General features: G+C 39.2%; 1 protein-coding gene across 1 annotated transcript; it reads left to right on the top strand.

Moving 5' to 3' along the window:
• Positions 1–725: 725 nt before the first annotated feature.
• Positions 726–22,636, top strand: smarcb1 (SWI/SNF related, matrix associated, actin dependent regulator of chromatin, subfamily b, member 1). Its single transcript, NM_001006818.1, has 9 exons — positions 726–817; positions 1,423–1,543; positions 2,658–2,787; positions 6,297–6,434; positions 13,279–13,406; positions 15,519–15,685; positions 16,551–16,741; positions 18,806–18,937; positions 22,150–22,636. The coding sequence occupies exons 1-9, from the start codon at positions 728–730 to the stop codon at positions 22,187–22,189; spliced, it is 1,137 nt and encodes a 378-aa protein (NP_001006819.1). The 5' UTR covers positions 726–727; the 3' UTR covers positions 22,190–22,636.
• The last annotated feature ends 4,985 nt before the right edge of the window (positions 22,637–27,621 follow it).

Here is a 27,621-nt window from a genome sequence, read left to right as displayed (position 1 = left end):
AACATATCATTAAAGGAACAGTAACATCAAAATATGAAAGTGTATTAAAGTAATTACAATATAATGCACTGTTACCCTGCACTGGTATAACTGGTGTGTTTGCCTCAGAAAGACTATTATAGTTTATATAAGCAAAGCTGCTGTGTAGCCATTCGAATGAAAAAAGGCACAGGTTACTTAGCAGATAACAGATCAAATGCCATTGTATTCTACACAGTTTGTTATCTGCTATGTAACCTGTGCCTTTTCTCCTTTTTTCCAGCTTGAATGGCTGCCCCCGGGGCTACACAGCAGCTTATTTATATAAACTATAGGAGCGTTCTGTAGCAAATACACCAGTTTTACCAGTGCAGGGCAACAGTACATTACATTTTAATTACTTTAAAACACTTTCATATTTTGGTGTTACTGTTCCTTTAAACGTTAATGTCCACTGTGGGTTTCGGGTTCCAAAATATTAAAAGGCCGGTATTTTTTTTTCTAGAAAAAGTGGCAACCCTTGGCTGATCTTTAGTATTTCCGCACTAATAAAAATACTAAGTAAAACTATTTTACGAAGCCGCTACTTTAGTCAGCGTACAACCAAACTACGCCCGCAGGCAGCTATAAGTTGTGCGCTGAAACGCCGCGCATGCGCTTTATGCAGTTCCCTTGACGCCTGCGCTTCGTGTACTACGTAGTTGGCACATGCGCTGTTCGGTGGGCCCGGTGTTGGAACGGAGGCAGGATGATCATGGCGTTAAGTAAAACGTTTGGCCAAAAGCCAGTGAAATTTCAATTGGAAGAGGATGGAGAATACTACATGATAGGATCCGAGGTACGAGTCCAGGGCAAACGTTAAACATCTCCGCTGAAGCTGCGTAATACAAACGTGGGGGAGAAAGGGGTTTGGGACAAAGGATTCCTTCTTTGTTACAGGCACTGTTGTGGGCGAGACCAAGGTTTCTGTAAATCTTCATGCGTGTAAAAGAAAAAAACCAAAACAATAACAAAAGGGGGGCGGGTTATTAGTTAGATAAAAAAGAGTGGTATATCCAACCGGCGGGCCCTTGTTTCACTACAGCTCTCATCACTCCCAGAATGAAGGAAGTGCTAGTAGTTTTAAAGCAGCTAGACCTACAAGTTGAACGCACTGGTGAAGGGAGAGGTGGCCAATGGGGGATGAATTTGAAAGTGCAGCTGACTGGTTAGAAGTGCAGCAACAGAAAGCATGAGGTAAACAAAACATCTGTAATAGAAATAGGCTGCAACTCCTACCTTTCCCCTAAATCCTCCTTTCTGGAGGCCTGCTGTGTTGTGTAGCGCCTCATTGTATGCTGTCACTTCAAGGTGTACACATTATATTTGGGTCTGTGACCAAATTTTGCAGCCTGAAAACGTATTATTGTTTTGACTCTTAAATACTTTGTCTTTTATTTACAGGTGGGAAATTACTTGCGCATGTTCAGGGGATCATTATATAAACGGTACCCTTCCCTTTGGAGACGGTTGGCAACAGTAGAAGAGAGGAAGAAAATAGTAGCGTCTTCTCATGGAAAGAAATGTAAATATTAGTAGTTTTTTTTACCTGGTTTGTCTGGTGAAAGAACAGCTTGGATTAAGTTGAATGCACCAGTTGTCTATGGCAGCCCTGGGATTTCCGAATTTTTACCTGTACTATCTGGATTTGCAAGTCTACTATCTCCAATGGTGCTTTGTTCTAGAACCTTATAACCCAAATACTTGCTTCCGTGGGATATTTCTGGCCTCTGTGGAACACATTACATTACATTAACATTTATTTATAAAGTGCCAACATATTCCTCAGCGCTGTACAATAAGTGGGTTACATACATTGGACATAAAGAGTAACATATAAAGCAATCAGTAACCGATACAAGAGGTGAAGAGGGCCCTGCCCAAAAGAGCTTACAATCTACAAGCACCTGCATAGCTTTCACTACCGACTCCAAGGATGCCCCGCAACTGCAAATACCCTCTCTACCTTAAATTACTGGGCCATCCCCCACCACTATTATTCCCCGGCTACCATTGTGGGGAAACATATATTTGATATCTCCAGGATTTTTTCCTGGAATCATCACAGGCTCAAATACCTAGGTGGCCACATTATAAATACCATCTATTCAACATATATTTTACAACAAAAATATCAACTACCTCATTTGCCCTTCTACAGATTCTTTTAGTTGCGACGTGCTTTCAATTTACAACTTTTAACCTATACCTCAGACCTTGTACATCTAGTATTGAGAACATAACTCGGATAGGTCCAGGCTGGTTTCATCTGGTGGGATGTGCCAGCTGGACACATCCTGTTCTGTTGCACAATGGTCTGTTGAAACCCACCCCAACCTGTCATGCATGCTCAGACAGTTGGGCTGAAGGGTCCAGATCTGCCAACCAAAGCTGGCCATGCTAGGACAGCTTTACAGAATTCAAAATTCACAAAAATGTAAACCATTTCAGATTGTCTAAGAATACCTAATCTAAGCTATTTTCAACCAGCTTTTGGCAATTAACATTGTTTCTACTATAATTTTAAGATGACCTCCCTTAGTTTGCCACATTCATAATTTCTTGTTTTAATGTAACCGAACTACTTTAAGTATAAAGTTTTTAAACCTTTTACATATTGCTGTTTTCTTCCTCCTTAGATCATGGATATACCACTTTAGCTACCAGTGTTACTCTCTTAAAAGCTTCAGAAGTTGAAGAGATCCTTGATGGGAATGATGAGAAATATAAAGCAGTCTCTATTAGCACAGAACCACCAACCTACCTCAGGTGAGTGAGGCACACATTTGAGGTTTTTAGTCATATGAAACATTTGGGAACCCCTCTCAGCCTGCATAATAGTTTACTCCACTTTTAACAAAAAAGATAACAGTGGTATGTCTTTCATTTCCTAGGAACATCTGAGTACTGGGGTGTAATCTGAACAAAGATTTTTAGTGAAGCAGTATTTAGTTGTATGAAATTAAATCATGCACTGGCTGTGCAAAAATTTGGGTACCCTTGTAATTTTGCTAATTTGAATGCATGTAACTGCTCAATACTTATTACTGGCAACACCAAATCGGTTAGCTCGTTAAGCCTTGAACTTCATAGGCAGGTGTGTCCAATCATGAGAAAAGGTATTTAAGGTGGCCAATTGCAAGTTGTGCTTCTGTTAGAGTCTCCTCTGAAGAGTGACAGTGTGGTTTAGGGAAAGGCTACAGAAAGCCATCTCAGAGGTTTAAACTGTCAGTTTCAACTGAAAGGAATGTAATCAGGAAATGGAAGGCCACAGGCACAGTTGCTGTAAAACCCAGATCTGGCAGGCCAAGAAGAATACAGGAGTGGCATATGCAGAGGCTTGGGAGAATGGTAACAGACAACCCAAAGATCACCTCCAAAGACCTGCAAGAACATCTTGCTGTAGATGGTGAATCTGTACATCGTTATACAATTCATACATCTGTATGGCAGGGTGATGAGAAAGAAGCCCTTTCTGCACTCATGCCAAAAACAGTCACTTGTTGTATGCAAAAGCTCATTTAGACAAGTCACAGTCATTTTGGAACAAAATGCTTTGGACTGATGAGACAAAAATTATTTGGTCATAACAAAAAGAACACTGTCAAATTTGGTGGAGGTTCCATCATGCTGTGGGGCTGTGTGGCTAGTTCAGCGACTGGGGCCCTTGTTACAGTCAAGGGTCAGATGAATTCATCCCAATAACAACAAATTCTTCAGGATAATGTTCAAACATCATTCACAAAGTTGATATTCCAACAAGACAATGACCCTAAACACAGTTGGAAATCTACAAAGGCATTTATTCCATATTATGGAATGGCCGTCACAGTCCCCCGACTTGAATATCATTGAAAATCTATGGGATGATTTGAAGCAGGCTGTCCATGCTCGGCAGCCATTAAATTTAAAGGAACAGTAACACAAAAAAATTAAAGTGTGTAAAAATAATTCATATATTATATACTATTGCTCTGCACTGGTAAAAGTTGTGTATTTTCTTCATAAATACTACTGCAGTTATTTAAATACCCTGCTGTGTAGCTATGGGGGCAGCCATTTAAATTGAAAAAAGGAGAAAAGGCACAGGTTACATAGCAGATAACATATAAGTAGCATAGATTCCCATTGTATTCTACACAGTTTATCTGGTATCTTCTTATGTAACCTGAGCCTTTTCTTTCAATTTAAATGGCTGCCCCCATGGCTACACAGCAGCTATTTCTATTAACTATAGTGGTCTTTCTGAAGCAAACACGCAACTTTTACAAGTGCAGGGCAACAGTACATTATATTTTAATTATTTTAAAACATTTTTATTTTTTAGTGTTACTGTTCCTTTAACTGAGGAGAGATTTTGTATGGACAAAGGTAAAAAAAATACCACTATCCAGAATCCAGACACTCATCAAAGGCTATATGAGGCGTCTAGAGGCTATTACATTTGCAAAAGAAGGCTCAATTAAAGGAGAAGAAAAAGGGTTAGAATTGCGACCCCATAACTAGAAAGGCCTCATGTCCCTGTAGCTGATCGCTACCTTTTTTTTTTTACCTCGATGTCCTGTATATTGCCTGCACTCTCCGACTTTCATAAACGCTATATTTTGCCTATTGTGCCCGCCATGTTGGATATTTAAATTAGTCCAACATGGCGTCGTTTAAGGAAATTCGCATCTGCGAATCTTCTTCCTCCCCCTAGACGCGAGCACGACCTACTCTACCCTGCTTGTGTAATTCAAAGCGCGCTCACAGCATATGTTAAATGCGCATGCGCTTACTGAGTAGCTGGTCTCGGTGCAGGAGCGAGGCATTATGGGAATCTTCTTTACACAGCCCAGCCTTTTTTTTTTTTTTTTTCCTGTTTGGCTTCTGATCATCTGAACAGGCGAAATATGGGGAGACTTAAGTGACTTAAATCGCTTACCTTGTACCCCGGGTTGGTGCCCCTGTTAGGAGAGAACAGCTCCAGCCCGGGGTACCTGTAGCGAGCGCTTCCTTCTTCCCTATTTGCGCTGCTGGCAAATGTCCCGGACAAACGCATGCGCAGTAGAGTGAAACGCCGACTTCTCTGTTTAAAATTTGGCTTTTCAATCTACTGCGCATGCACGCGCACACGATCAGGAAGAAGGAAGCGATCGCTGCTACCCCGGGCTGGTGTTGTTCTCTCCTAACGGGGGCACCAGCCGGGGTAAAAGGTAGGCGATTTAAGTCACTTGGGGGTGCCTAACATTTTGGCACCCCCAAGTGACTTAGACTTTCCTTCTCCTTTAAGAGCACTATTGAGCTAACTGAAGGTATGCCTGCAGCTTGAGGTTAACTCTTTACTAGCCTTTCCTTCTCCTTTGGTATTGATGTAATATCTCTGTTGGGGGGCCCACATTTATGCACCTATCTAATTTTTTTATGATGCATATTGCATATTTTCTGTTAATCCAATAAATTGTGTCACTGCTGAAATACTACTGTTTCCATAAGGCATGTTATTTATGAAAGGAAGTTGCTACTTTGAAAGCTCAGCCAATGATAAACAAAACTCCAAAGAATTAAGAGGGCTTTCCAAACTTTTTCATGTGACTGTATGTGAAGGTTTTAAAGGATGTGGTAAAATTGAAGAACAACAAAAGCCTAAGAATATCCCCTGCCCCTCCACAGGCCTCATTCCCACCTCCCAACTGCACCACTGCAAGTGTAACCTCTCCTGACTGAAAAATGCAAAGTTGCACAATTGGGGTTGGCAGACACCATCCTGTGCTACTTTGGGCCTATTCATTGCAGTGTCCCACAGGAGCATGCACAGTTAAAGCAGATACTGACCTTGTTTCAGTTGCATATGCTTTGTGTTGGCAGTCATAGTAAAGAGGACCTAAAGCAGTGCAAGATGGTGTTTCCCAATTCAACTGTGCTACTCTACATTTTCAGCTAGAAAAATGTATACCTGCTGTTTGGTAAGTCCTCGATGACATCATTCGGGAGGGGGATGTAGGTGACATGACATCATGTGGGGCTGGGGTTCTTTCCAGGTTTTCGTTCTCTTAAAATTTTAGCTTAAGTTTACATATGTTTTATGTCCAAGACTTGGTTGCTGCATATTGGTCAGATTTCAGAGCCTTCATTACTGCAGCACCGCCAAATTAATCAGCAGTTCAGTAAATGTTGATTAGAGCCTGTGAATAGAATATAATGTGCTAAAAAAAAAAATTGCCTGAATGCAGCATGTGAAATATGATTTTTATGTAATACAGTCAGTAGATACACCTAATATTCTGAGTATTTTTCAGGGAGCAAAAGGCAAAGCGAAATAGCCAGTGGGTTCCAACTCTACCCAACAGCTCCCACCACCTGGATGCAGTGCCTTGCTCTACTACTATAAACAGGAATCGTATGGGCCGAGACAAGAAAAGGACATTTCCACTGTGGTAAGCATTTTATATTCTGATAAATGGTCATATAAATTAATTCAAAAAAAGGTCTTGTAAGAAAGAACTTGGCAGCCATTAACCACAAAGTTTCCTCACTGTTGGTGACACGGAATATCATTAATAATATGTTTTGTAAACAGCTATCCGTAAATGTTAAGAATATTATGGCATTCTAATGCACTCACTTAAGTAAATTATTACCCTTTATACCTTTATGTTGGTCTATACAAAGAGAGTTTTTATACCATTCCCTTCCTCCAACAATTAGGCCAATGTATTTTTAGTTTTTTTTATTGTGCTCAAACCAATTATTAGGTTTAGGGACTTTGTTACAATCCCTTAAAAGAAGCAACTTCGCATTAGGTATGTACTTTTATTTTCTTCTACTGTTCAGAATTTATAGTCTGTGGTACTTCCCCAGCCACATCCAGCAACTTCAGTGCAGATGCTCAAGATATAGTTGGCAGTCGTGCTGTTTTTTAGTTCCAGCGAGTGAAATGTGTACACATACCGCTTAGGAGTGAAGTAATGATTAGGATCCGTGTGTATTCACTTAATCTAGTTATAATGGAATGATTTTATTTGTGAAGTATAAACAAAGCAGTTTTTTGTGCATGTGCTTGGCAGGGTATCTGCTATACACAAATTCAGAAGAACAGGTTCATGGTGGTTAACTCTGGGAGGTATACATGGGTTGCACAGGGGGATGTGTCTGACAGCTGACCTTTAGATGATGCATATTAGTCCTGTACCATTTGACATGTTTTTTTAGGGTTAAGTTGCCCTTTACATAAGGATTCACAGACTAGTTTTTCACTTAATATATTGATTAACAAATCCCCTATGATGGCTTGACTCAAAAGTCCTTTTTTAACTGTACTTAGGATCTTTACTTTAGCATCTTGTCGTAGTTTTTCAGTGAGGATTTATGTATACTATTTGTTTTAATGTTACACAGGTGCAGTTGTGTCTGCAAGTTCATTGTTTAAAATGCTTAGGTCATCCATGTTAACTCATTTATCTATAAAAGTTTCCTTCTGAAGTCTGGGCAGTCATCCAGATGTGGTTTAGTAAACATGAGTATAGTGTTTTAGTTTTCTGCATGTCCAATAGCAATGTAATTTCTAAGGCTTATGGCACACTTTTCATTTTGTTTGCAAATCTTTGTTTTCTCCACCAGTGAAGAAAATGCAACATGTGCTGTAGACCTAAAGGTGGCCATACACATGGCGATCTGACGATGTTTCGTACGACCATCGGTTGCACGAAACATCGTAAGATCCGCCACACACCATTCAGGGCTGAATCGACAGGTAAGGAGGTAGAAACAATAGGATTTCTACCTCCTTCTGCCGATTCAGATCTGAAGGGAGAATTTTGGTCAGGCGCCTTCTATGGCGCCCGATCAAAATTTTCCAACTGGTCCGATCGGCGAGTCGACCGATATCAGCAGGTTCCTGCGATATCGGTCAACTCGCCGACATACCATACACGCACCGATTATCGTACGAAACGAGGTTTCGTACGATAATATTGGTGCGTGTATGGCCACCTTAAGAGACAGTCCAAATATTATGCCATTTTTTAACTGGTAAAAAAAAAATCTATGGGCCATCAATTAGACTGTGTTTAGTGTGATAGTGCTATAATAGATAATTCATATATATATATATATATATATATATATATATATATATATATATATATCGAACCAAGGGTGGCACACCGCTTCAATCCTCATCCCAGGTGCACGGTAAAAGAATTTAAATATTGAAGAAAAGACCAGCAACACCGGATCTATTGTAAACAATCAATTATATATTGAAAAATACATGAACAGCCAACGTTACGTTTCGGTCCCCGTCGGGACCTTTCTCAAGGCAACCATGCTTTCCAACCATATGACCCATTTATACCCATAGTGACCAAACAAACAGGAAATGACATCAACCATAAAGTGACTATTGCAGTAAAGTGAGCAGTCAATGCTGCAAAGTGATCTGTGCAATAAATAGTAATTGTTGAAATATTAAGAATAAATACAGAACATGATGTTTAAAATATCATAAAACATTAATAAAGTGATATAGTGAAACAACCTGTCTCCTATTTAGTGTGATATATTACTTTACATTGCATAATGTGCAAATTATCTATGTGCATCATAAATTTTTCAAGGTGACCCCCCAATAATACATTATTGGTGTACCCTACTATATATCTCACAGTGTTATCAATACATAATTAAAACCATCATATCCATAAAATCAAATGTACATGAATACGCTACGCTAACTGATCCAGGAAAATTATTTTCCTGATAAATGGGGGCCCCCATTTATATTTAGAATCTCTCTAAAGCAATAATATTACCTAGTCACAAATTATATTATCTTATAGCAAGATGGAACAACCAAAAAAATCACAAAGTTAATGACCATATATACATATATGAGAATATATCAACTTGATCATAATAAACCAAATTTATACAGAAGTATTCACAAAAAACAGTTCAAGGACAGAGAGCTATTCAGACCCCTAGGAGCCACACAGTCCAATTCATACGTCCAAAACGCTTCCCTTTGTAACAAGATGCGGTCAATGTCCCCACCTCTTTGTGAGCCTGAAATACAGTCAATTGGCATACACTTGAATGATGATACTGGATGCCTAGCATGTAACCAATGTTGTGCCACTGGTTGTTTAGATATGTCCTGTTTGCCCTCCTTCTTCACAGGTTTAGGGTCCAAAGCGGCCCTAATAGTGGCCCGGTGCATATTTATCCTTTCTTTCAACTGCCTGCAGGTTTTCCCGCAGTATATTAGCCCACATGGGCATTTAATAATATACACCACATTGCGTGAAACGCACGTAAGCCTGTGTCTAATGGTGTAGGACTTACCAGTGTGTGGATGGTAGAAAGTGTCCCCCGTTATTAAAGTGTTACACATAACGCAATTACCGCACTTAAATACTCCCGTTCTGTTTATATGAGCCTGCGTAAAATACTTGCTTACCGGGTCCGCAGGGGACAAAAGTTCCTTTAGATTCTTATTCCTTTTGTATCCAAACCGGATCCGTTTGCGGTTAATTGCTGTCAGTTCTGCATCAGTTTTAACTATAGGCCAATGCTGTAATATAGATTTTTTAATCAGCGGGGTATGCACATCATAGGTGGTCATATAACATAAAACATCATCATCTGTATCATTATCGCAATCCAATTTATGTCTCAAGGTTGTCTCTCGATCTAATGTTTCAGCCCATGTCTTAGTGTTACCAATCAGTGTAGCAGGGTACCCCCTTTCTAGGAATCTTGTTGCCATGTCATCCAATGCCTTGCGCCTTTCCTCTTGCTTACTTGTTACCCTAACAACCCTCAACATCTGCGATTTGGGCAGTGAATCCAGAAGATGGCGTGGATGGCTGCTAGTGTAGTGCAATAGCGAATTCCTGTCCGTGGGTTTCTGAAATAACCTAGTGTGGAGCTGGTTGTCTATTAAATCTTTGTACACAGTTACGTCCAAAAAATCAATGCTGTGTTTATCCCTGTGTACCGTAAACCTTATACTTGAGGGTACAGTATTTAAATCTTGGACAAATGACAAAAGTTCCTCATCCGGTCCATACCAAAGAAAAAACAGATCGTCTATGTAGCGCCTAAAGTAACCACCGTGTTTACGGAAAAGTGGGTGACTATAAATGTTTCGAGTCTCATACCAATGCATAAAAATGTTGGCATAAGTGGGCGCTACATTAGACCCCATTGCGGTCCCGGCCAGTTGAAGAAAATAATTCTCCTCAAATTTGAAGTAATTATTGTACAAAATAAACTCCAGGAGGGACAAAATGAATTCCACTGGTGGTCCAGTATACCTGGGGTTGTTACTTAAAAAGTCTCTAACTGCATGAATACCTGCATCATGTGGAATGCATGTATATAAGCTATGCACATCCATAGTGACAAAAAGGAAATCTTTGTCCCTAGTCTCAATACTGTCAATCACACGTAAAAAGTCTGTGGTGTCCTGTATGTAGGATCCCAGTTCCCTTACGGGAACTGGGATCCTACATACAGGACACCACAGACTTTTTACGTGTGATTGACAGTATTGAGACTAGGGACAAAGATTTCCTTTTTGTCACTATGGATGTGCATAGCTTATATACATGCATTCCACATGATGCAGGTATTCATGCAGTTAGAGACTTTTTAAGTAACAACCCCAGGTATACTGGACCACCAGTGGAATTCATTTTGTCCCTCCTGGAGTTTATTTTGTACAATAATTACTTCAAATTTGAGGAGAATTATTTTCTTCAACTGGCCGGGACCGCAATGGGGTCTAATGTAGCGCCCACTTATGCCAACATTTTTATGCATTGGTATGAGACTCGAAACATTTATAGTCACCCACTTTTCCGTAAACATGGTGGTTACTTTAGGCGCTACATAGACGATCTGTTTTTTCTTTGGTATGGACCGGATGAGGAACTTTTGTCATTTGTCCAAGATTTAAATACTGTACCCTCAAGTATAAGGTTTACGGTACACAGGGATAAACACAGCATTGATTTTTTGGACGTAACTGTGTGCAAAGATTTAATAGACAACCAGCTCCACACTAGGTTATTTCAGAAACCCACGGACAGGAATTCGCTATTGCACTACACTAGCAGCCATCCACGCCATCTTCTGGATTCACTGCCCAAATCGCAGATGTTGAGGGTTGTTAGGGTAACAAGTAAGCAAGAGGAAAGGCGCAAGGCATTGGATGACATGGCAACAAGATTCCTAGAAAGGGGGTACCCTGCTACACTGATTGGTAACACTAAGACATGGGCTGAAACATTAGATCGAGAGACAACCTTGAGACATAAATTGGATTGCGATAATGATACAGATGATGATGTTTTATGTTATATGACCACCTATGATGTGCATACCCCGCTGATTAAAAAATCTATATTACAGCATTGGCCTATAGTTAAAACTGATGCAGAACTGACAGCAATTAACCGCAAACGGATCCGGTTTGGATACAAAAGGAATAAGAATCTAAAGGAACTTTTGTCCCCTGCGGACCCGGTAAGCAAGTATTTTACGCAGGCTCATATAAACAGAACGGGAGTATTTAAGTGCGGTAATTGCGTTATGTGTAACACTTTAATAACGGGGGACACTTTCTACCATCCACACACTGGTAAGTCCTACACCATTAGACACAGGCTTACGTGCGTTTCACGCAATGTGGTGTATATTATTAAATGCCCATGTGGGCTAATATACTGCGGGAAAACCTGCAGGCAGTTGAAAGAAAGGATAAATATGCACCGGGCCACTATTAGGGCCGCTTTGGACCCTAAACCTGTGAAGAAGGAGGGCAAACAGGACATATCTAAACAACCAGTGGCACAACATTGGTTACATGCTAGGCATCCAGTATCATCATTCAAGTGTATGCCAATTGACTGTATTTCAGGCTCACAAAGAGGTGGGGACATTGACCGCATCTTGTTACAAAGGGAAGCGTTTTGGACGTATGAATTGGACTGTGTGGCTCCTAGGGGTCTGAATAGCTCTCTGTCCTTGAACTGTTTTTTGTGAATACTTCTGTATAAATTTGGTTTATTATGATCAAGTTGATATATTCTCATATATGTATATATGGTCATTAACTTTGTGATTTTTTTGGTTGTTCCATCTTGCTATAAGATAATATAATTTGTGACTAGGTAATATTATTGCTTTAGAGAGATTCTAAATATAAATGGGGGCCCCCATTTATCAGGAAAATAATTTTCCTGGATCAGTTAGCGTAGCGTATTCATGTACATTTGATTTTATGGATATGATGGTTTTAATTATGTATTGATAACACTGTGAGATATATAGTAGGGTACACCAATAATGTATTATTGGGGGGTCACCTTGAAAAATTTATGATGCACATAGATAATTTGCACATTATGCGATGTAAAGTAATATATCACACTAAATAGGAGACAGGTTGTTTCACTATATCACTTTATTAATGTTTTATGATATTTTAAACATCATGTTCTGTATTTATTCTTAATATTTCAACAATTACTATTTATTGCACAGATCACTTTGCAGCATTGACTGCTCACTTTACTGCAATAGTCACTTTATGGTTGATGTCATTTCCTGTTTGTTTGGTCACTATGGGTATAAATGGGTCATATGGTTGGAAAGCATGGTTGCCTTGAGAAAGGTCCCGACGGGGACCGAAACGTAACGTTGGCTGTTCATGTATTTTTCAATATATAATTGATTGTTTACAATAGATCCGGTGTTGCTGGTCTTTTCTTCAATATATATATATATATATATATATATTCAACCTTAATTTTTTACACAGCCTTTAATAGTGGTCTGTGTCACAAAGGTTAAAATTTCATTTGTTTATGCATTTTAAAGGGCAAGGAACTGTTCCTTTAGGGCTCTGACACACGGGGAGATTAGACGTTCCGCAACAAATCTCCCTGGTCACGGGCGACCAATCTCCCCGAAATGCCATCCCACCGGCTAGAATGTAAATCGGCAGTGGGATGGCAGACGCGGCGGCGCAATTTGCCGAAGTTGCCTTGAGAGGAAATCGGGCCGCCGCGTATGCCATCCCATTGGCGATTTACATTCTAGCCAGTGGAATGGCCTTTCGGGGAGATTTGTCGCAGTGCGATTAATCTCCCTGTGTGTCACGGCCCTTAAGCTTTTTGATTGAAACTGTGAACTGGATGAACTGCTTTCAGGATAGATGTGTACATGAGTTAATACTTTGGCCTTTAGTTATGATGAGCTTTTTATATTTAGCTTTGATGACCATGATCCAGCAGTCATTCATGAAAATGCTGCTCAGTCAGAAGTCCTGGTTCCCATTCGATTAGACATGGAAATTGATGGGCAGAAGCTTCGAGATGCCTTTACGTGGAACATGAATGGTATGGCATAAAGCTCTTTAAAAAAAATCCTTTTTGAAGGATTATATAAATGTGCATGGAACATGTATGTATGTATGTATAGCTTTACTTATAAAGTGCTACAAGGATACACAGGGCTGTACAATCTTACAGTATACAGAATTACACACGGAGGACAAGCGTCATAATAAATACAATAAATAAGTATAAATACAGAGATGCCTTGTGGTATGAGACACAGTAGGAAGCAGGCCCTGCCCTATAGAGCTTACAGTCTAAGTCAGCGGTTCTCAACCTGGGGGTCGCGACCCCTTTGGGGGTCGAATGACCCTTTCACAGGGGTCGCGACAGTCCCGGTTTTTACAGCGCGTCCCGCTGTCCCGGATTGTTCAATGAATGTCCCGCATTACGGAAATGCAGAACATTCATTAAACAATCCAGGCCAGCGGGACGCGCTGGCTGCAGCGGAGCGCTTGTCTCTTCATGCGGCTCCTTATTCTTATTCGGCTCCTCGTACGGCAGCGACAGTTCCTTTTATAAGGTTGCGCCCGTGCGTATGCGTGACGTCACACGTACGCACGGGCGCAACCTTATAAAAGGTCCTGTCGCCGCCGTACGAGGAGCCGAATAAGGAGCGGGGAATTTTCTATTGGAGGTACTCTCTATGGGGGCAATTGGGGGGCTCTGTGTATGGGGGGGCACTGTGTATGGGGGGCACTGTGTATGGGGGGGCACTGTATGGGGGGCACTTTCTATGGGGCAATTGAGGGCATGGTCTAAGGGGTCAATTGGGGGCACTATCTATGGGGGGGTACTGTTTATGGGGGCAAATGAGGCACTGTGTATGGGGGGCACTGTATGGGGGTGCTGTCTATTGGGCCATCGTGGGTACTATTTTAACTATTTTAAAAATGGGGTGTGGCAATTGGGGGCGTGGCCACAAAGGTCTTTTTGTGGGGGTCACCACAACATGAGGAAATGTATTAAAGGGTTGCGGCATTAGGAAGGTTGATAACCACTGGTCTAAGTGGTCGGTTAACATACAGGCACAATTTGGAAGGCAAGAGTGCACAAGGTATGGACATTTGCCCTTAAGCACAGGGCTAGACAAAATATAAGATAACATAAGATAGTTAGTGATTGTTCCCTACAGAGGAATTCAGGGATAGAGTTAAAAAGATAAGGCGCAGCAAGTTAGAAAGGTTTAAGATGAGAGATAGCAGGGATGTAACAAATCCATAATTTTTGGTTCCTCCTAAAACTGGATTCTAAACAAATGATTTATCCAAATCCAATATGTTATTAAAACCTCATTTTTATAGGATGCAATACTCAGGGATATACAAACATTGTCTTTCTGCATGTACCATGGCAAGCATAGATGTAACAGGGAATGCCCATGGTTACTATGTCAGCAGTTCCAGTTTCAGACATCCTAGATATTTATAGTGGACAGTACAATGTGCAAGTATGCTGTTTTATTTCAGAAGTGTCTATTACTTGGTGTCCAGAATAAGATTTTCCTGACTGCTATTGAGATAATGAAGAAAATTATGTATTTATTAAATAATTTAAAGGAAAAAGAAAGTCAGTCACTTGGGGGTGCCAAAATGTTAGGCACCCCCAAGTGACTTTGACCACCTACCTTTTACCCCGGGCTAGTGCCCCTGTGAGGAGGGAACAGCACCAGCCCGTGGTAGCTGCCAGCGCTTCCTTCTTCCTGATTCGCTGCATGCGCAGTAGAGTGAAAAGCCGAACTTAAACATTAAAGTCGGCTTTTCACTCTACTGCGTATGCGCCCACCGCTGGCATTCCAGCAACGAAAGCCGGAAGAAGGAAGCGATCCGCTCCAGGTGCCCCGGGCTGGTGCTGTTTTCTCCTAACAGGGGCACCAGCCCGGGGTACGAGGTAAGCGGTTAAAGTCACTTGGGGGTGCCTAACATTTTGGCACCCCCAAGTGATTTTGCCTTTCGTTTCCCTTTAAGCGTTTATTTGTGATTTTATAACAGTATTGCCATTATCACAAGCTTTATTGGAAATAGTTTATCTAAAACAAAGTTGTGTTTACCATAACAGGCCCAGGGTATTGATTTGGATGTATTTCTGTTAAAACGTATTTCTATTTGCCTGCAGAGAAGTTGATGACTCCAGAAATGTTTGCTGAAATTCTCTGTGATGACCTTGACTTAAATCCTCTGGCTTTTGTTCCTGCCATTGCTTCGGCTATCCGCCAGCAAATAGAATCATATCCAACTGACAGCATCCTGGAAGATCAATCTGACCAGAGGGTCATCATCAAGGTATGTGTCTAAGTGTTGCACCAAGTAGAAACTTAACTCACTCACTACACCTGCTTAGAATTTGTGTACTATAAGCCTCCATGTTCTGTCAAAATGTAAGAAGCACTACCACTGACACTGAGGTGCAAGTGAGAAGAGAATTGTTGCCCTCCTTTAATGTTTTGCACATCAGCACTAATTGCTATGTATGCAGTTTGTGTAACTATTTTAAAAATAAGGGGGTGCTTCTGGACATCATTTTGGAGTTGTTGTGTAACTCTTGTACCAGGCACTTACGAAGGGTAAATGAATGCCTTTGCTCCTAGAGATACATTTATTTCTGAGAGACTATTTAAAAGCTACTGCTTTGCAGACCTTTTTCTCTTTTTCATTAGTACTTTTTAATAGCCTAATACACAAATATGCAAGTGTATTAGGCCACATGTCATTATGTTTTGCTGTGCTTCTCAGAAAATAAACTTCTTATAAATAAGGTATATTGCCTATATAACCCTTTTTGGTACCGGCCCCTTTGATCTAGCCACGCTGACTGAATTTAAGAATTTACAGCATTGGCACTTCACTAGTTTTATGCTGCATTGTACATTCCACAGAGTGTGCCTTACCAGGCTTGTTTATGAGCAGATGTACTTGCCTTTTATCATGTTTTTTAGAGCTTCTCTGTAAACACAGATTAAATAAATTGTTTGTACATGGGTGTCACAATCTTGCAACAATTATGAATCCAAAAGTAGAATTTTAAAGCATACATGCTAATACTCTGTGCCACTGAGAAGTAATGCACTGCTTTGTCCTATAATACTTTTCTTATAAAGTAAATGTAAAACTACCACATCCTTTCATGCTTTTCCTATGTTTGTTCCAGCTCAATATCCATGTTGGAAACATTTCTTTGGTAGACCAGTTTGAGTGGGACATGTCCGAAAAGGAAAATTCCCCAGAAAAATTTGCTCTAAAGTTATGCTCAGAACTTGGACTTGGTGGGGAGTTTGTTACTACTATTGCTTACAGTATTCGAGGGCAGCTCAGCTGGCATCAGAAGACATATGCATTCAGGTAAGTGTTGTGGAAGCATGAACTAAAAATTCTGCTGTTTTATACTAGTAAATAAAGATATAAGAAAGAATACTTATTATGGCATGCTTACTGTAAATTAAAGCCAAACCTTATTACTACTCAGAATATTTCTTCCATTAGTGACTGAGAACTATCATAATGCCCACATCTAGCAGTTATTTTAGGGTTTTTTGTATAGAACAAAAGGACAAGGTACAAAATGTTCATATACAGAAGGTTCTATTGATTTTTATGACTTGGAAAATTATTACCATCCAGAATTAGTATCACAATAGGCTTTCTTTACATAGATAAAATATGCAATATGATTTACATTTCCTTAACTGTCCTGTCTTCAAGAATATCTTTAGAAGAAGTTGCTTTTTATTATGATTCTTTTATTAGTTTTCAAATAATAAGTAGTGTTTGTTTGCAAAAGGTATGAAAGGGAATTTTAAAAATGCATGGCTTTCTTATGCATTCAGTACCAACACTTTTGCCACCTTTTGTAGCTGCTTTAAGTCTTTTGGGATTAAGTACTAGCTTTATTCACTTATTAGTGATTTGGGCCATTCTTGCAGGCAGATTTGCTTTAGGTTATTTAGGTAAATCAGATGACTCTTTGGCACTTAAACAGATCCTTGTGTGCCTCTACCTTTATAGTTAAGGTGGCCATACATGGTGAGATCCTCACCAAACAAGCAAGCAAATCTTCTCCCTATACCGGGGTAATTCGGGGTACTCAAATTAGAACGGCGGGTATATGCGCTTTTGGTTCAGGGACCACATCAACAAACCAATGCGGTCCATGATCCGATGGAAAAATCAAACCTGTCCGATCGAGATCTGCCCAATTTCAGGCCAGATGTGGGTAGGGCAGGTCTATTGTTCCTGCCCATACACGGGGCGATTCTAGGTGGACTGATAATGGTCCTTTAGACCGATTTAGCAGCTACAGTGGAAGAATCGGAAGAATCTGCTGTGTTTAAAGGAACAGTAACACCAAAAAATGAAAGTATTTTAAAGTAATTGAAATATAACATACTGTTGCCCTGCACTGGTAAAACTCGTGTGTTTGCTTCAGGAACACTACTTTAATTTATATAAATAGGCTGCTGTGTAGCCACGGGGGCAGCAATTCAAGCTGAAAAAAGAAGAAAAGGCACAGGTTACATAGCAGATAACAGATAAGACACCATTGTATTCTACAGGGTTTATTTGTTAGCTGTGCCTTTTCTTCTTTTGAATGGCTGCCCCCATGGCTACACACCAGGGTTTATATCAACTCTAGTAATGTTTCTGAAGCAAACACACAATTTTTACCAGTGCAGGGCAGCAGTACATTATAGTTTAATTTCTTTAAAATATATACATTTTTTGGTGTTACTGTTCCTTTAAGACAGGACTGCTGCTATTTCAAGAAAAGGGATGGAGACCATTTAATGACACTGGTCTATGCAAGTGTACAATAAGTGAGTAAAGATTAGTGATTTTTTCTTTAATTTAAATTCCTATAGCATATTCCCCCTTTTTACCAAACATTACCTATTTTTTTCAAGACGCATAAAAACTTGTGTCCATTTAATTTCATTATTGCAAATAAAAAAAAAAATTGCATGTTGTCTTTCTGTATCTGTTTCCTTTGTTCCCTAGCGCTAAGTTGCATAGCTAGAAGGCTTCTCTTGTTATTCATTTGGATCAGTTTAACATTTTCTGAGTATGTAAACCTTTATCTGACGTGGCTCTTTTATCAGAGTCACAATTAATGTTCTGATATCCTGTACTTCACACACAAACAAATGTTTTTCCTCCTCATCAGCCACTCCAGCTGTGTCTTCTGCTTAGTGCTGGTTATGAGATAGTCATGAAAAAAAGGGTCTGCTTTTAACTGACTTTAAAATGAAATTTGTTTTGCTTGCCAACTGTATAATTCTAGGGCAAATGTTTAGTACTTATAGGATTTCCCAATGTGGCTATGAAACTTTGTGCCTTTCTATATGGTTTCTATGCTTTTAAAACTCCCATTAATAGTCATGTCCTTCTCACATTATTTTCTTGTTTCAGTGAAAACCCACTGCCGACAGTAGAGATTGCTATTCGAAATACAGGCGATGCTGACCAGTGGTGCCCCCTCCTGGAGACCCTCACTGATGCCGAAATGGAGAAGAAGATCCGGGACCAGGACCGGAACACCAGGTGCCACCGCCGTTTCATACGCTTTTCCTTCCGGGCTTCCCGCCGGGGTAGAATATAGACAACAAGGTGGAACTTCCTCGGAGCATCTGCGAGGAAAACTTTCCAGCTTATGCGCACCAGCCTATGACGTGATGTGTCTTTATCTGTGTCTGTGCTGTCGTTGCTTCAGCCGATGGAGCTGCACTTTTAATCGTTATCGCACTTTGCAAGTGATGTGTTGGTATTTAATCTGACTTTAGCTGGTGGGATTGGACATTTCTCCCAGTGCTCGCCTTTAGCTTAGTAGCACCATCTGTTGCCAATTTTGCCAGTTTTTGTCTTTTTAGGAAATTCTCTCTTTTTATTCTTTTAGCCCTAATTGGCCTTAGTGCCCAATGTACTTATATAGCTCTCCAAATTTCTGCTCCCTTGTCTCACATTGAGATAAACTTGACATTCTCCAGTATTCTTTTCTGCCAGTGGAACATGCAAAACACTTCATTTAAGATCCCAACAGCCGTAGGGTATATCCCTATTTAAAACAAGTGGCCACAGCAGAACCATGTATGTTAATTAGCAGCTTGAATTCCATAGGTAGCTTTAGTGTTCTTTATATTGTCCAGCAATATCTAAAATCTGGTGCCAAAACAATTGTTGTTGTCTTGTTAAACTAGATAGAATTTTGCTTTATATGGTAAGCTTAATAAGTATACCTTTACCTGTAGAGAATAGTTATGCTGATGCATGTTTCAGGCCAAATATTTCCCTATTTTATGCAGAGTTGGTGGCTTTATGAAATACATATTTGCAGTATTATTGTAAGTTTGTGACATTTCTTCTCCACTGCATATGACAGTGTAGCTGCAGTATTATTGTTTCCTTGGAGGGTAAGGAACACTGTACAGGTTGGAAGAATATTCCACGTTGGGGTGATTATTTAAAAAGTTATTTGAACCCACCAGAACTGGCAATGAAAACTTCTGTCTATGTATTTTGTTGGCTTTATTAATTGATAAGAGAGCCAATCCCAAAGAATAGTTCTACACAGTTCTATGTATTAAATGTCATCCGCACTTTATTTTGTAATTTGTTTATGGCCTTTGCTTTTAAATAACTTTTGGACTGCCCAAGTCCTGTAACACCATTCAGAGTAATGCGGGACATACTCTGGGTAGGCTGAATTCTGCACTTTTTGGTACACAGTCTCTTTTAAAGGGTGAAGTTATGTGTTTAGTGGGCTTGACGCTAACAATTAATAATGTTTGTCATGTCTGTTCCTGACCTTTGTTGTCTTGTGAATAATTAGCCTATTTTTAGATACAGATTTTAATGAGGTGTTGTCACCAGTTAGTATTTTCTTTGCTGACATTAGCAAAATAGATATTAATAACGCAATTTACATGGACTAGATTTTCAACAGTATCCCAGTATTGTCTTTCATTATTGTCATGTTTATTCAGACAAGGTTTCTTTAAATGTCATAGTGAAGTTAGTCTGTTTTTAAACAATGGCTTTCCTTAACAGTTTAGGCTTTTTGTGCTTAGGCATTTGAATCATTGGATACCAGTGATAGGAATGATCATTTCAATATGTAGTGCCAAAATTCTATAAGATGATACCTACATTGTGAAACTATACCACAAATACTAAAAGTGTTGCAGCTTATTCTAAGTTTGTTTTTTTTCCAGACCCTTATATTTATCTTGAGCTGTGCTCATGTGGTTATGTGACATATAGTACCAATCATGGCTGATTTTAAGTAGGAGTGTGTAACTCTCTATTTAAGGTTAGCATTGAGTCTGCAGTAGCTCGCATTTACACTAACAGGCCATAAATCCTTAATTGGTGCTTTTTGCAAAGAAGGGTACTATAATTTGTTCCACTTTTATATACAAAACTTATATACGAAATGTGTGTTAAAGGGTGTCACAAGTTTCTTTACCATTATAAATAGATGGCATTGTAGAAATGCACGACACCCTTTAATCACTGGAGGGGCTGCTCACTTCCAAATTGTAACCGTAACACCAAAAAAGTAAATATCTTAAGTGTAGATTTATTGAATAACTTTGTTTGTCCACCATCTGCCTATAAAATATTTCTCAACTATAATCCTTGTAATTTATGTGGAAGGTATTTAGCCTCTAGGTATGTAGGAGACCATAAATGATCTTTAGGACCAGTGTTTAGTACTTCTTAAAGGGGATGTTCACCTTTGAGTTAACTTTTAGTATGATGTAGAGAGTAATATTCTGACACGATTTGCAATTATTCTTCATTTTTTATAGTAGTTTTTTTAGTTATTTCGTTTTCAGTTCAGGAGCTCTGCTGTTTGGAATTTCAGCATTTATTTGGTTGCTAGGGTCCAAGTTACCTTAGCAACCAGACAGTGGATGGATGCTAGACTGGTATATGAATAGGAGAGGGGCTGAATAGAAAAGAAAGTTACAAAAAGTAACCATAAAATTGTAGTCACACAGAGCAATAGTTTTGGCTGCCATTGTCAGTGACCCCCATTTGAAAGCTGCAAAGGGTTGAAAGAAGTAGGCATAATTAAAAAAAAAAACTAAAATAAATAATGAAGACTAAATGAAAAGTTGCTAAGAACAGGCCATACTATAACATACTAAAAGTTAACTTAAGGTGAACTGCCCCTTTAAGTATTAAAAATATTGTATTCTAAATAGCTAATATGCTATGTAATGCAACTCTGAAGGACCCTTCATGCAGCCAATGCTGCTACATGGGAACATATTAACTTAAATGTCATCAGAGCATCTGAAGGAAATACAGTTTTAGTATGTGCAGAATAACCTTATTTAATTGGTGTTACTTAGCCCCACATCACATGGCCTTATTTTGCTGATTAGTGGTATATGGCTGCTTCTCACAACCAACAGTCTCGTGCTATGTATGCCACTAATAAATAATGTCTAGGCTATATTTGCCCTAATTAATTATTACTTAAGCACTTACACTTTATAAACTATGAATCCATAAGTGATTCGAATCTTGGGTTAGGTAGGTTTTTGTTTTTATTATTATTTTCCCTGCTAGTAATGAAGAAGCTTGGAAGTGTACTAGGGATGTTGTCAAGTGCAGCACATTTCTTTCTGATCTCTGTAACCGGATTAAATATCTCCCATGAAAGTGAACCCCTGCCTTAGAGTTAAGCATACACCTACAAGCTCCTTATCATTTACCTTGCCCCTCTTCTCTTTTCCTCCCTATAGGCGTATGAGACGTCTTGCCAACACTGCACCGGCTTGGTAAACAGCCCCCTCCCGACGAAACTCACGGTTCACATCCTGGAGATGGAACCCCTCCCCATAAATGACACAATGTAACGATTCTAAATAAACAAAAGTAAAATTTCTAGGATTAAACATTTTGAAGGAGTGGACGGTGGTCCCAGCACCTCCTGAGTCCATATCAGAGGGAGCGGGTCACCCAAACATTCCACATTCTAAGCAGCAGGGTGCTGCTGAGTTTGGCTCCTTCACACCCCTCCTTCCATGTACAGAGAGTGACGCATTAGTGCTACCTGACTACCGGAAGACCTGAGACAGATGTCCCAAGCCCTCCTTTATACCTGTGAACGTGATCTGTAAAGCTTTTTGTGTTTTATTTTTATTTTGTATAGGTGCCTAATGCACTTGTAGAAACAAAAACAAAAAAAAAAAAATTTTTAAATAAAAGTAATGCTCATTATTCTGTAAACCTCGTGAATTATTTGTTTTCCTCTTATTTTGGTAATGACTATGAGCAGTTCAAATATTCATGCACTTTGTGGTATCCTCTGAGTTATCTGTTTTTTCTTTTGATTAAGAACATGACTAAATATTACTTTGCAGCACCGTTTAAGCGAATAATTCAAATAACTTCCATGGACAAAGTATTCTACAAATAACTGTACTTTTCATTAAACAGTTTCCTTGTCTTATGATGTGCCACAGTGGTGGATTGTTACAACTAAGCAATGGACTTTGCTTATATACGGAGAGCACAGTATACAGTATTTTTGTGGATTTCTCTATAAATAAGTTATATGTACACATGTGCTTTTAAACATATTTCAGTGAAAATGCAAATGGTTTAATTTATTGTTTTGCTAAATCTTCTAAAAACAAAATAGTTCTGGGTTCTGCAGAATTATAAACAAAATCCTTCTCTCCACTTCTTCAGCCTGCCTATAGTCTCCAATCATAACTACTGAGTATTGGCTGTCAAAATGAAGGAGCTATTAACGAGATCAGGGAAATATTTGTTTATAGTTGGCTAAAAATGGTTCCAGGTATGATATTTCATATCCAGAAACTCATCCAAAAACTGTTTAAAGTGAATAATTCATTTTTTTTTCATTTCCCTTTTCTCTGTAATACAAAACAGTACCTGGTACTTGATAGTAACTAAACTGCATACATCCGAATTAACGGCAAAACATTCCTATTGGATTTAAATGTTTTTAGTAGGAGATCCAAATTTATGTTTATTAAGAAACCCAGGTTCTAAGCATTCCCGCTAATAGAATCCCATACCTTTAATTGATAATTGCAGTTTTAGTACTCTAACATTCTACATAGTTCTGTGCTGCCCCTGACTAAACAAATAGAGATCAAAATAATATACTTTTCATGCTAGCAGAATGTGACCTCTAGGACACCTGCCAGTCTAAATTCAGACAATTGCCTTTTTAAAGTAATTTAAACTGCCACAGTAAAGAACAATATTTTCTCAGGATAAACACAGAAGCATTTTGCTGTTCTCTTTCTTTGACAGGTAGTAATCTGGCTGCTCATTGACTGACATTTTGAGGGGGTCGCTGCTGATAGGTTAGCAGAATGTAGAGCAGTTTAGTCTTCTATATGTTACTAACTTTAGATCTTTTTTTTATTGTACGTTTATTCTATTTTTAACCAGTAAAAATTCCCATACATGCTTTTTGTGTAACTGAATATCTTGATGGATGATCCTAGTAAACCAAGAAAAGAGGTGTCTGTAAAATACTTTTGTATTTTCAGGTTTTGTGGAAATGTTTGCCTTCTTTAGATGCAAACATAATCACACAAATTTTTCGCACCATCTTCCATTTCTTAGTGCATTAGATGCTAAGTTGTTTGCCATACTCAACATTTAGCACTGCTAATTAATAATTATAGGAGCTTAAAGGTCTTCTGTGGCCTGAAACATTGCTCGTATTATCCTGGGTCAACATTTAGCACTGATAATTATTCTGCCCCTTGATGTACTATTAGCAGTGTGTTGTAACGCAGAATTATATAAAAATATGGTGCCTCCATTTTCTTCCTTGCTTGCCGATTGTCATTGCTGCAGTTGACGATCTTTGCACAATATAAAACCGAGGATGTTTTAATCAGACTTGTGGTCTTGTAGCAGGAAATATAAGAATCTCTGCTCTATTTCCTGATCATGTTTATTCTGGGGAGGAGAAGCCATGTGCATGTTTTACATTTACCGTGACCAATAACTAACCACTCAGTGCAACCACTTCCAATATGTTACAGACCATGCTAGAGAATGCACTGAATGAACTGTACTGTTTTACAGGTTACTGAAGAGAAGACTGTCAAGTCATGATTTGTATTTTCACTGTTCCCAATACCACCTTCAGAAAGCTTATTCTCTTCAGAGTTTGTTAATGGGCTCTGTTGTATTCCAGGACCGTTTCCCACCCATAAGGGGAACCTGCAGTGATTCAGTGCCAAGGAGTTGGCTGCTGGTAAGTTATTCATCTGGAGTATGTCTATCCATACTGCAATGCAGTCTTTGTCATATATATTTACCATAACTGTGCAATTCCACAAAAAATAAACTAGCTTTTTAGTGCCATGTTTCTTAACCTTGGGTCCCCATAAGTATCATGAGTACAACTTCCATTCATTTATTCATTCAACAAAAGGGTCCCTAGTATGGCATGAATGTTAACGTGAACTTAGGTTGTAAGCTCCAGTGGGAAAGTGACTGATGGGAAGAATCCTTGGAAATAATGCATAAAATGTTTTGGTGATTTAAACTTAAGGTTGTCATACATGGAGTTTTTCAGCATTTCACCTGGGGTTGGCATGATCCTTGTTTATCTCCAGTGTTCCTTAGCTTTCTGCCCATGAACTACAGACGTCTAACGTTGTCTGGATGAATATGTTTGATTAAAGATTAAGCTGTTCTGCATCCTATAAATTAATTTAGTGTTTCAGGTAATGAGCATTTTAAAAGGGCAAAATACCCATATATGCAGCGACTGGTCCGATTGCCATCTTGGAGTCAGGAAGGATTTTTTTCCCCCCCTGCAGCAAATTAGAGAGGCTTCAGATGGGGTTTTTTGCCTTCCTCTGGATCAGAAGTTAGGCAGGTTATATATAGTCATTATGGTTGAACGTGATGGGCGTATGTCTTTTTTCAACCCAACTTACTATGTTACTATATTCCACAATGCAAGCACAGAAATTTTAACTACACCATGTTTGGTTCTTGCAAGGCAAAAAAGTTAAAATACCAATGCACATACAATGGACCTCTGCTAACAAGACAGTCACAACAGTCACATTTTTCTTGTTTAGCTCAAGAAATAACCATGGATTATTTGTGATTGAACCGTAGGCCAAAAATATGTAGCAAAAGCCCTGTTCCTTGAAGTTAATCTGAACAAAGGCATATGCTGTCCATTTAAATAAATAATTAGAACATTTCAGATTCCAAATTTGGAAGTAAAACTGACGAACAATGACAGGCAACAGCATTGACTTGTAAACACAGGCTTGGAAATACTAGTCTAAATTAAAGAAAAGGCAGTTTTCAAAGGGTTCTAATATTTAAAGTCCGATATGTCATGTAACACTCACAAAAGCAAATAACATTTGAAAATAAGGATGTTTCTCTTGCCATTTTTTTTTATTAATATTTCAGTCGGATTTTGTTTAATAAAATAGGATAAAAGCATAACCAAGAACCCATGACATCTTCAGTAAAAAAAAATAAAAAACATTTAACCACAGAGTACACTGGGAAACTCCATAGGATAGGAACCCCTGCACTGTAATTGTATTGATCAAATGCATTTGTCAGATTTCCTTCAGTCAACTTATGACTCATACACAGCTCCAGGGCTTAATTAGTCTTCAGTCCTGTATATAAGAAACCAGAATTATGCAGACACATGGCTGAATATACTGCTTTTATCATGTGGTTTCTGGAATAGACTTTGGCATAAAAACCAGTGCTGTGTAAGCATCTGAAGCACATGTTTAGAATTATGATACTCAATTGATATATGTGTGACAAATTAAGGGCTGAGGTCATGGCACTGGTATATGGATATATTAAATGCATGCTTAAGCAGAAAACCAAAAGCAAAAGTCTGTGCAAAATGTTAGTAACTGGGGGGACAGATGCAAAGTACTAGTCAGATAAAGGTTCTTAAGTTGGCTGTACATAGGCAGATTTAAGCTGCCAATTAGCCCTCTTCAGAGCAAGTCCAAAGCTTTTCTCATGTATGGGCCTTTCCTAAAGGCCTCCCTGGCAGATATGTGGTAAAAACCTGTTGAGCTAGATTGTTAGTTCTGTTGTTTGCAGAAATTTGCACCCTCTGAGATAATCCCACCTTGGTGTATGCTGAATATGAACACGGCAATTTTGCCAAAAACAAAGCAAATAGGCAGAAACATGCTAGAGAAGGTGCCAAAGCTGCGGTTGAAGATTCTGTGCTTTGGAAATAAAAGTAGGATGGGTCATGACAGTCAGCTTATAGGGTAAATGTGCTGGTCAACAAAGGACAAAGCGTCAAATTACACATGTTTTGTTGCTGTTGGAGCAGTGTGCAGAGGGGACTGGACACCATGGGCATTGCCTTGTCACTATTCAATTCAGTGCATGGCCACCCCAGGTTGATCGAAGAAGCAGGTAGAGTTCCCAGGGAAAAAATGCATAACCTAGTCAGAAAGACCATTGCACACTGTATTGTGTTTCTTTTGTACCATAGTGTAGAAGTCTGGATGTCGGTAGACTTTTTCATGTATAATCCCTCCTTTTCAGCTGCATTAAGTGCTGCGTTTCTGTAGTTCAGTATTTGGTTTAGGACAATTGGTTTAGGGTTCCCAGAGTTGCATGTCATGCCAGTACTCTGTGGGTTCTTTGACCATCAAGTACAGTAAAAAGGTCCCCTAGGTGCCTAAGATTATCTTTGAGATGTGCATCTATAAGAGAATTCTATATTTTGATCTTCACAGCCCTCTGACTACGTGGAGATTAGATATGGGTTTTTTTTGTTTTTTTTTTTAATTGTCGACTTGGGTAATGAGTAGGCATTGATTAATCTTTGCAGTTTAACAACTTCAGCACAGTCTGTCCTCCGGGTCATTAATCCAACCTTCTGTTTCCAAAACATGCTCACAAAGATTTTAAATATATAAGAAGAGATGTACCTTGATCTCCTGCATTTTAGATGTCATGGCAGCCATATTGTCCATCAATTTTGCTGCTAGTGAGATCTATATCCAGCATTAGAGTGCAGAGTAGGTTCAGGGAACTGGACCAAACTGGTTTCCGGTTGGGGGGATGCATGCCCTCTATGCTTGGCGCTCCCTGTAGCAGTAGCTTCTCCCCCACTACCAGCCATCTCAGGGCGATGTTGGCTTACCAGCTCCTTTAGATGGCATTGGTGTGGTGAGGCAAGCTCTGTCCAACTGTTT

Source organism: Xenopus tropicalis, chromosome 1, assembly GCF_000004195.4.
Source record: "Xenopus tropicalis strain Nigerian chromosome 1, UCB_Xtro_10.0, whole genome shotgun sequence".
Taxonomy (NCBI): domain Eukaryota; kingdom Metazoa; phylum Chordata; class Amphibia; order Anura; family Pipidae; genus Xenopus; species Xenopus tropicalis.
Note: the sequence above shows the minus strand (reverse complement) of the source record. Positions and strands in the feature narration are given on the sequence as shown.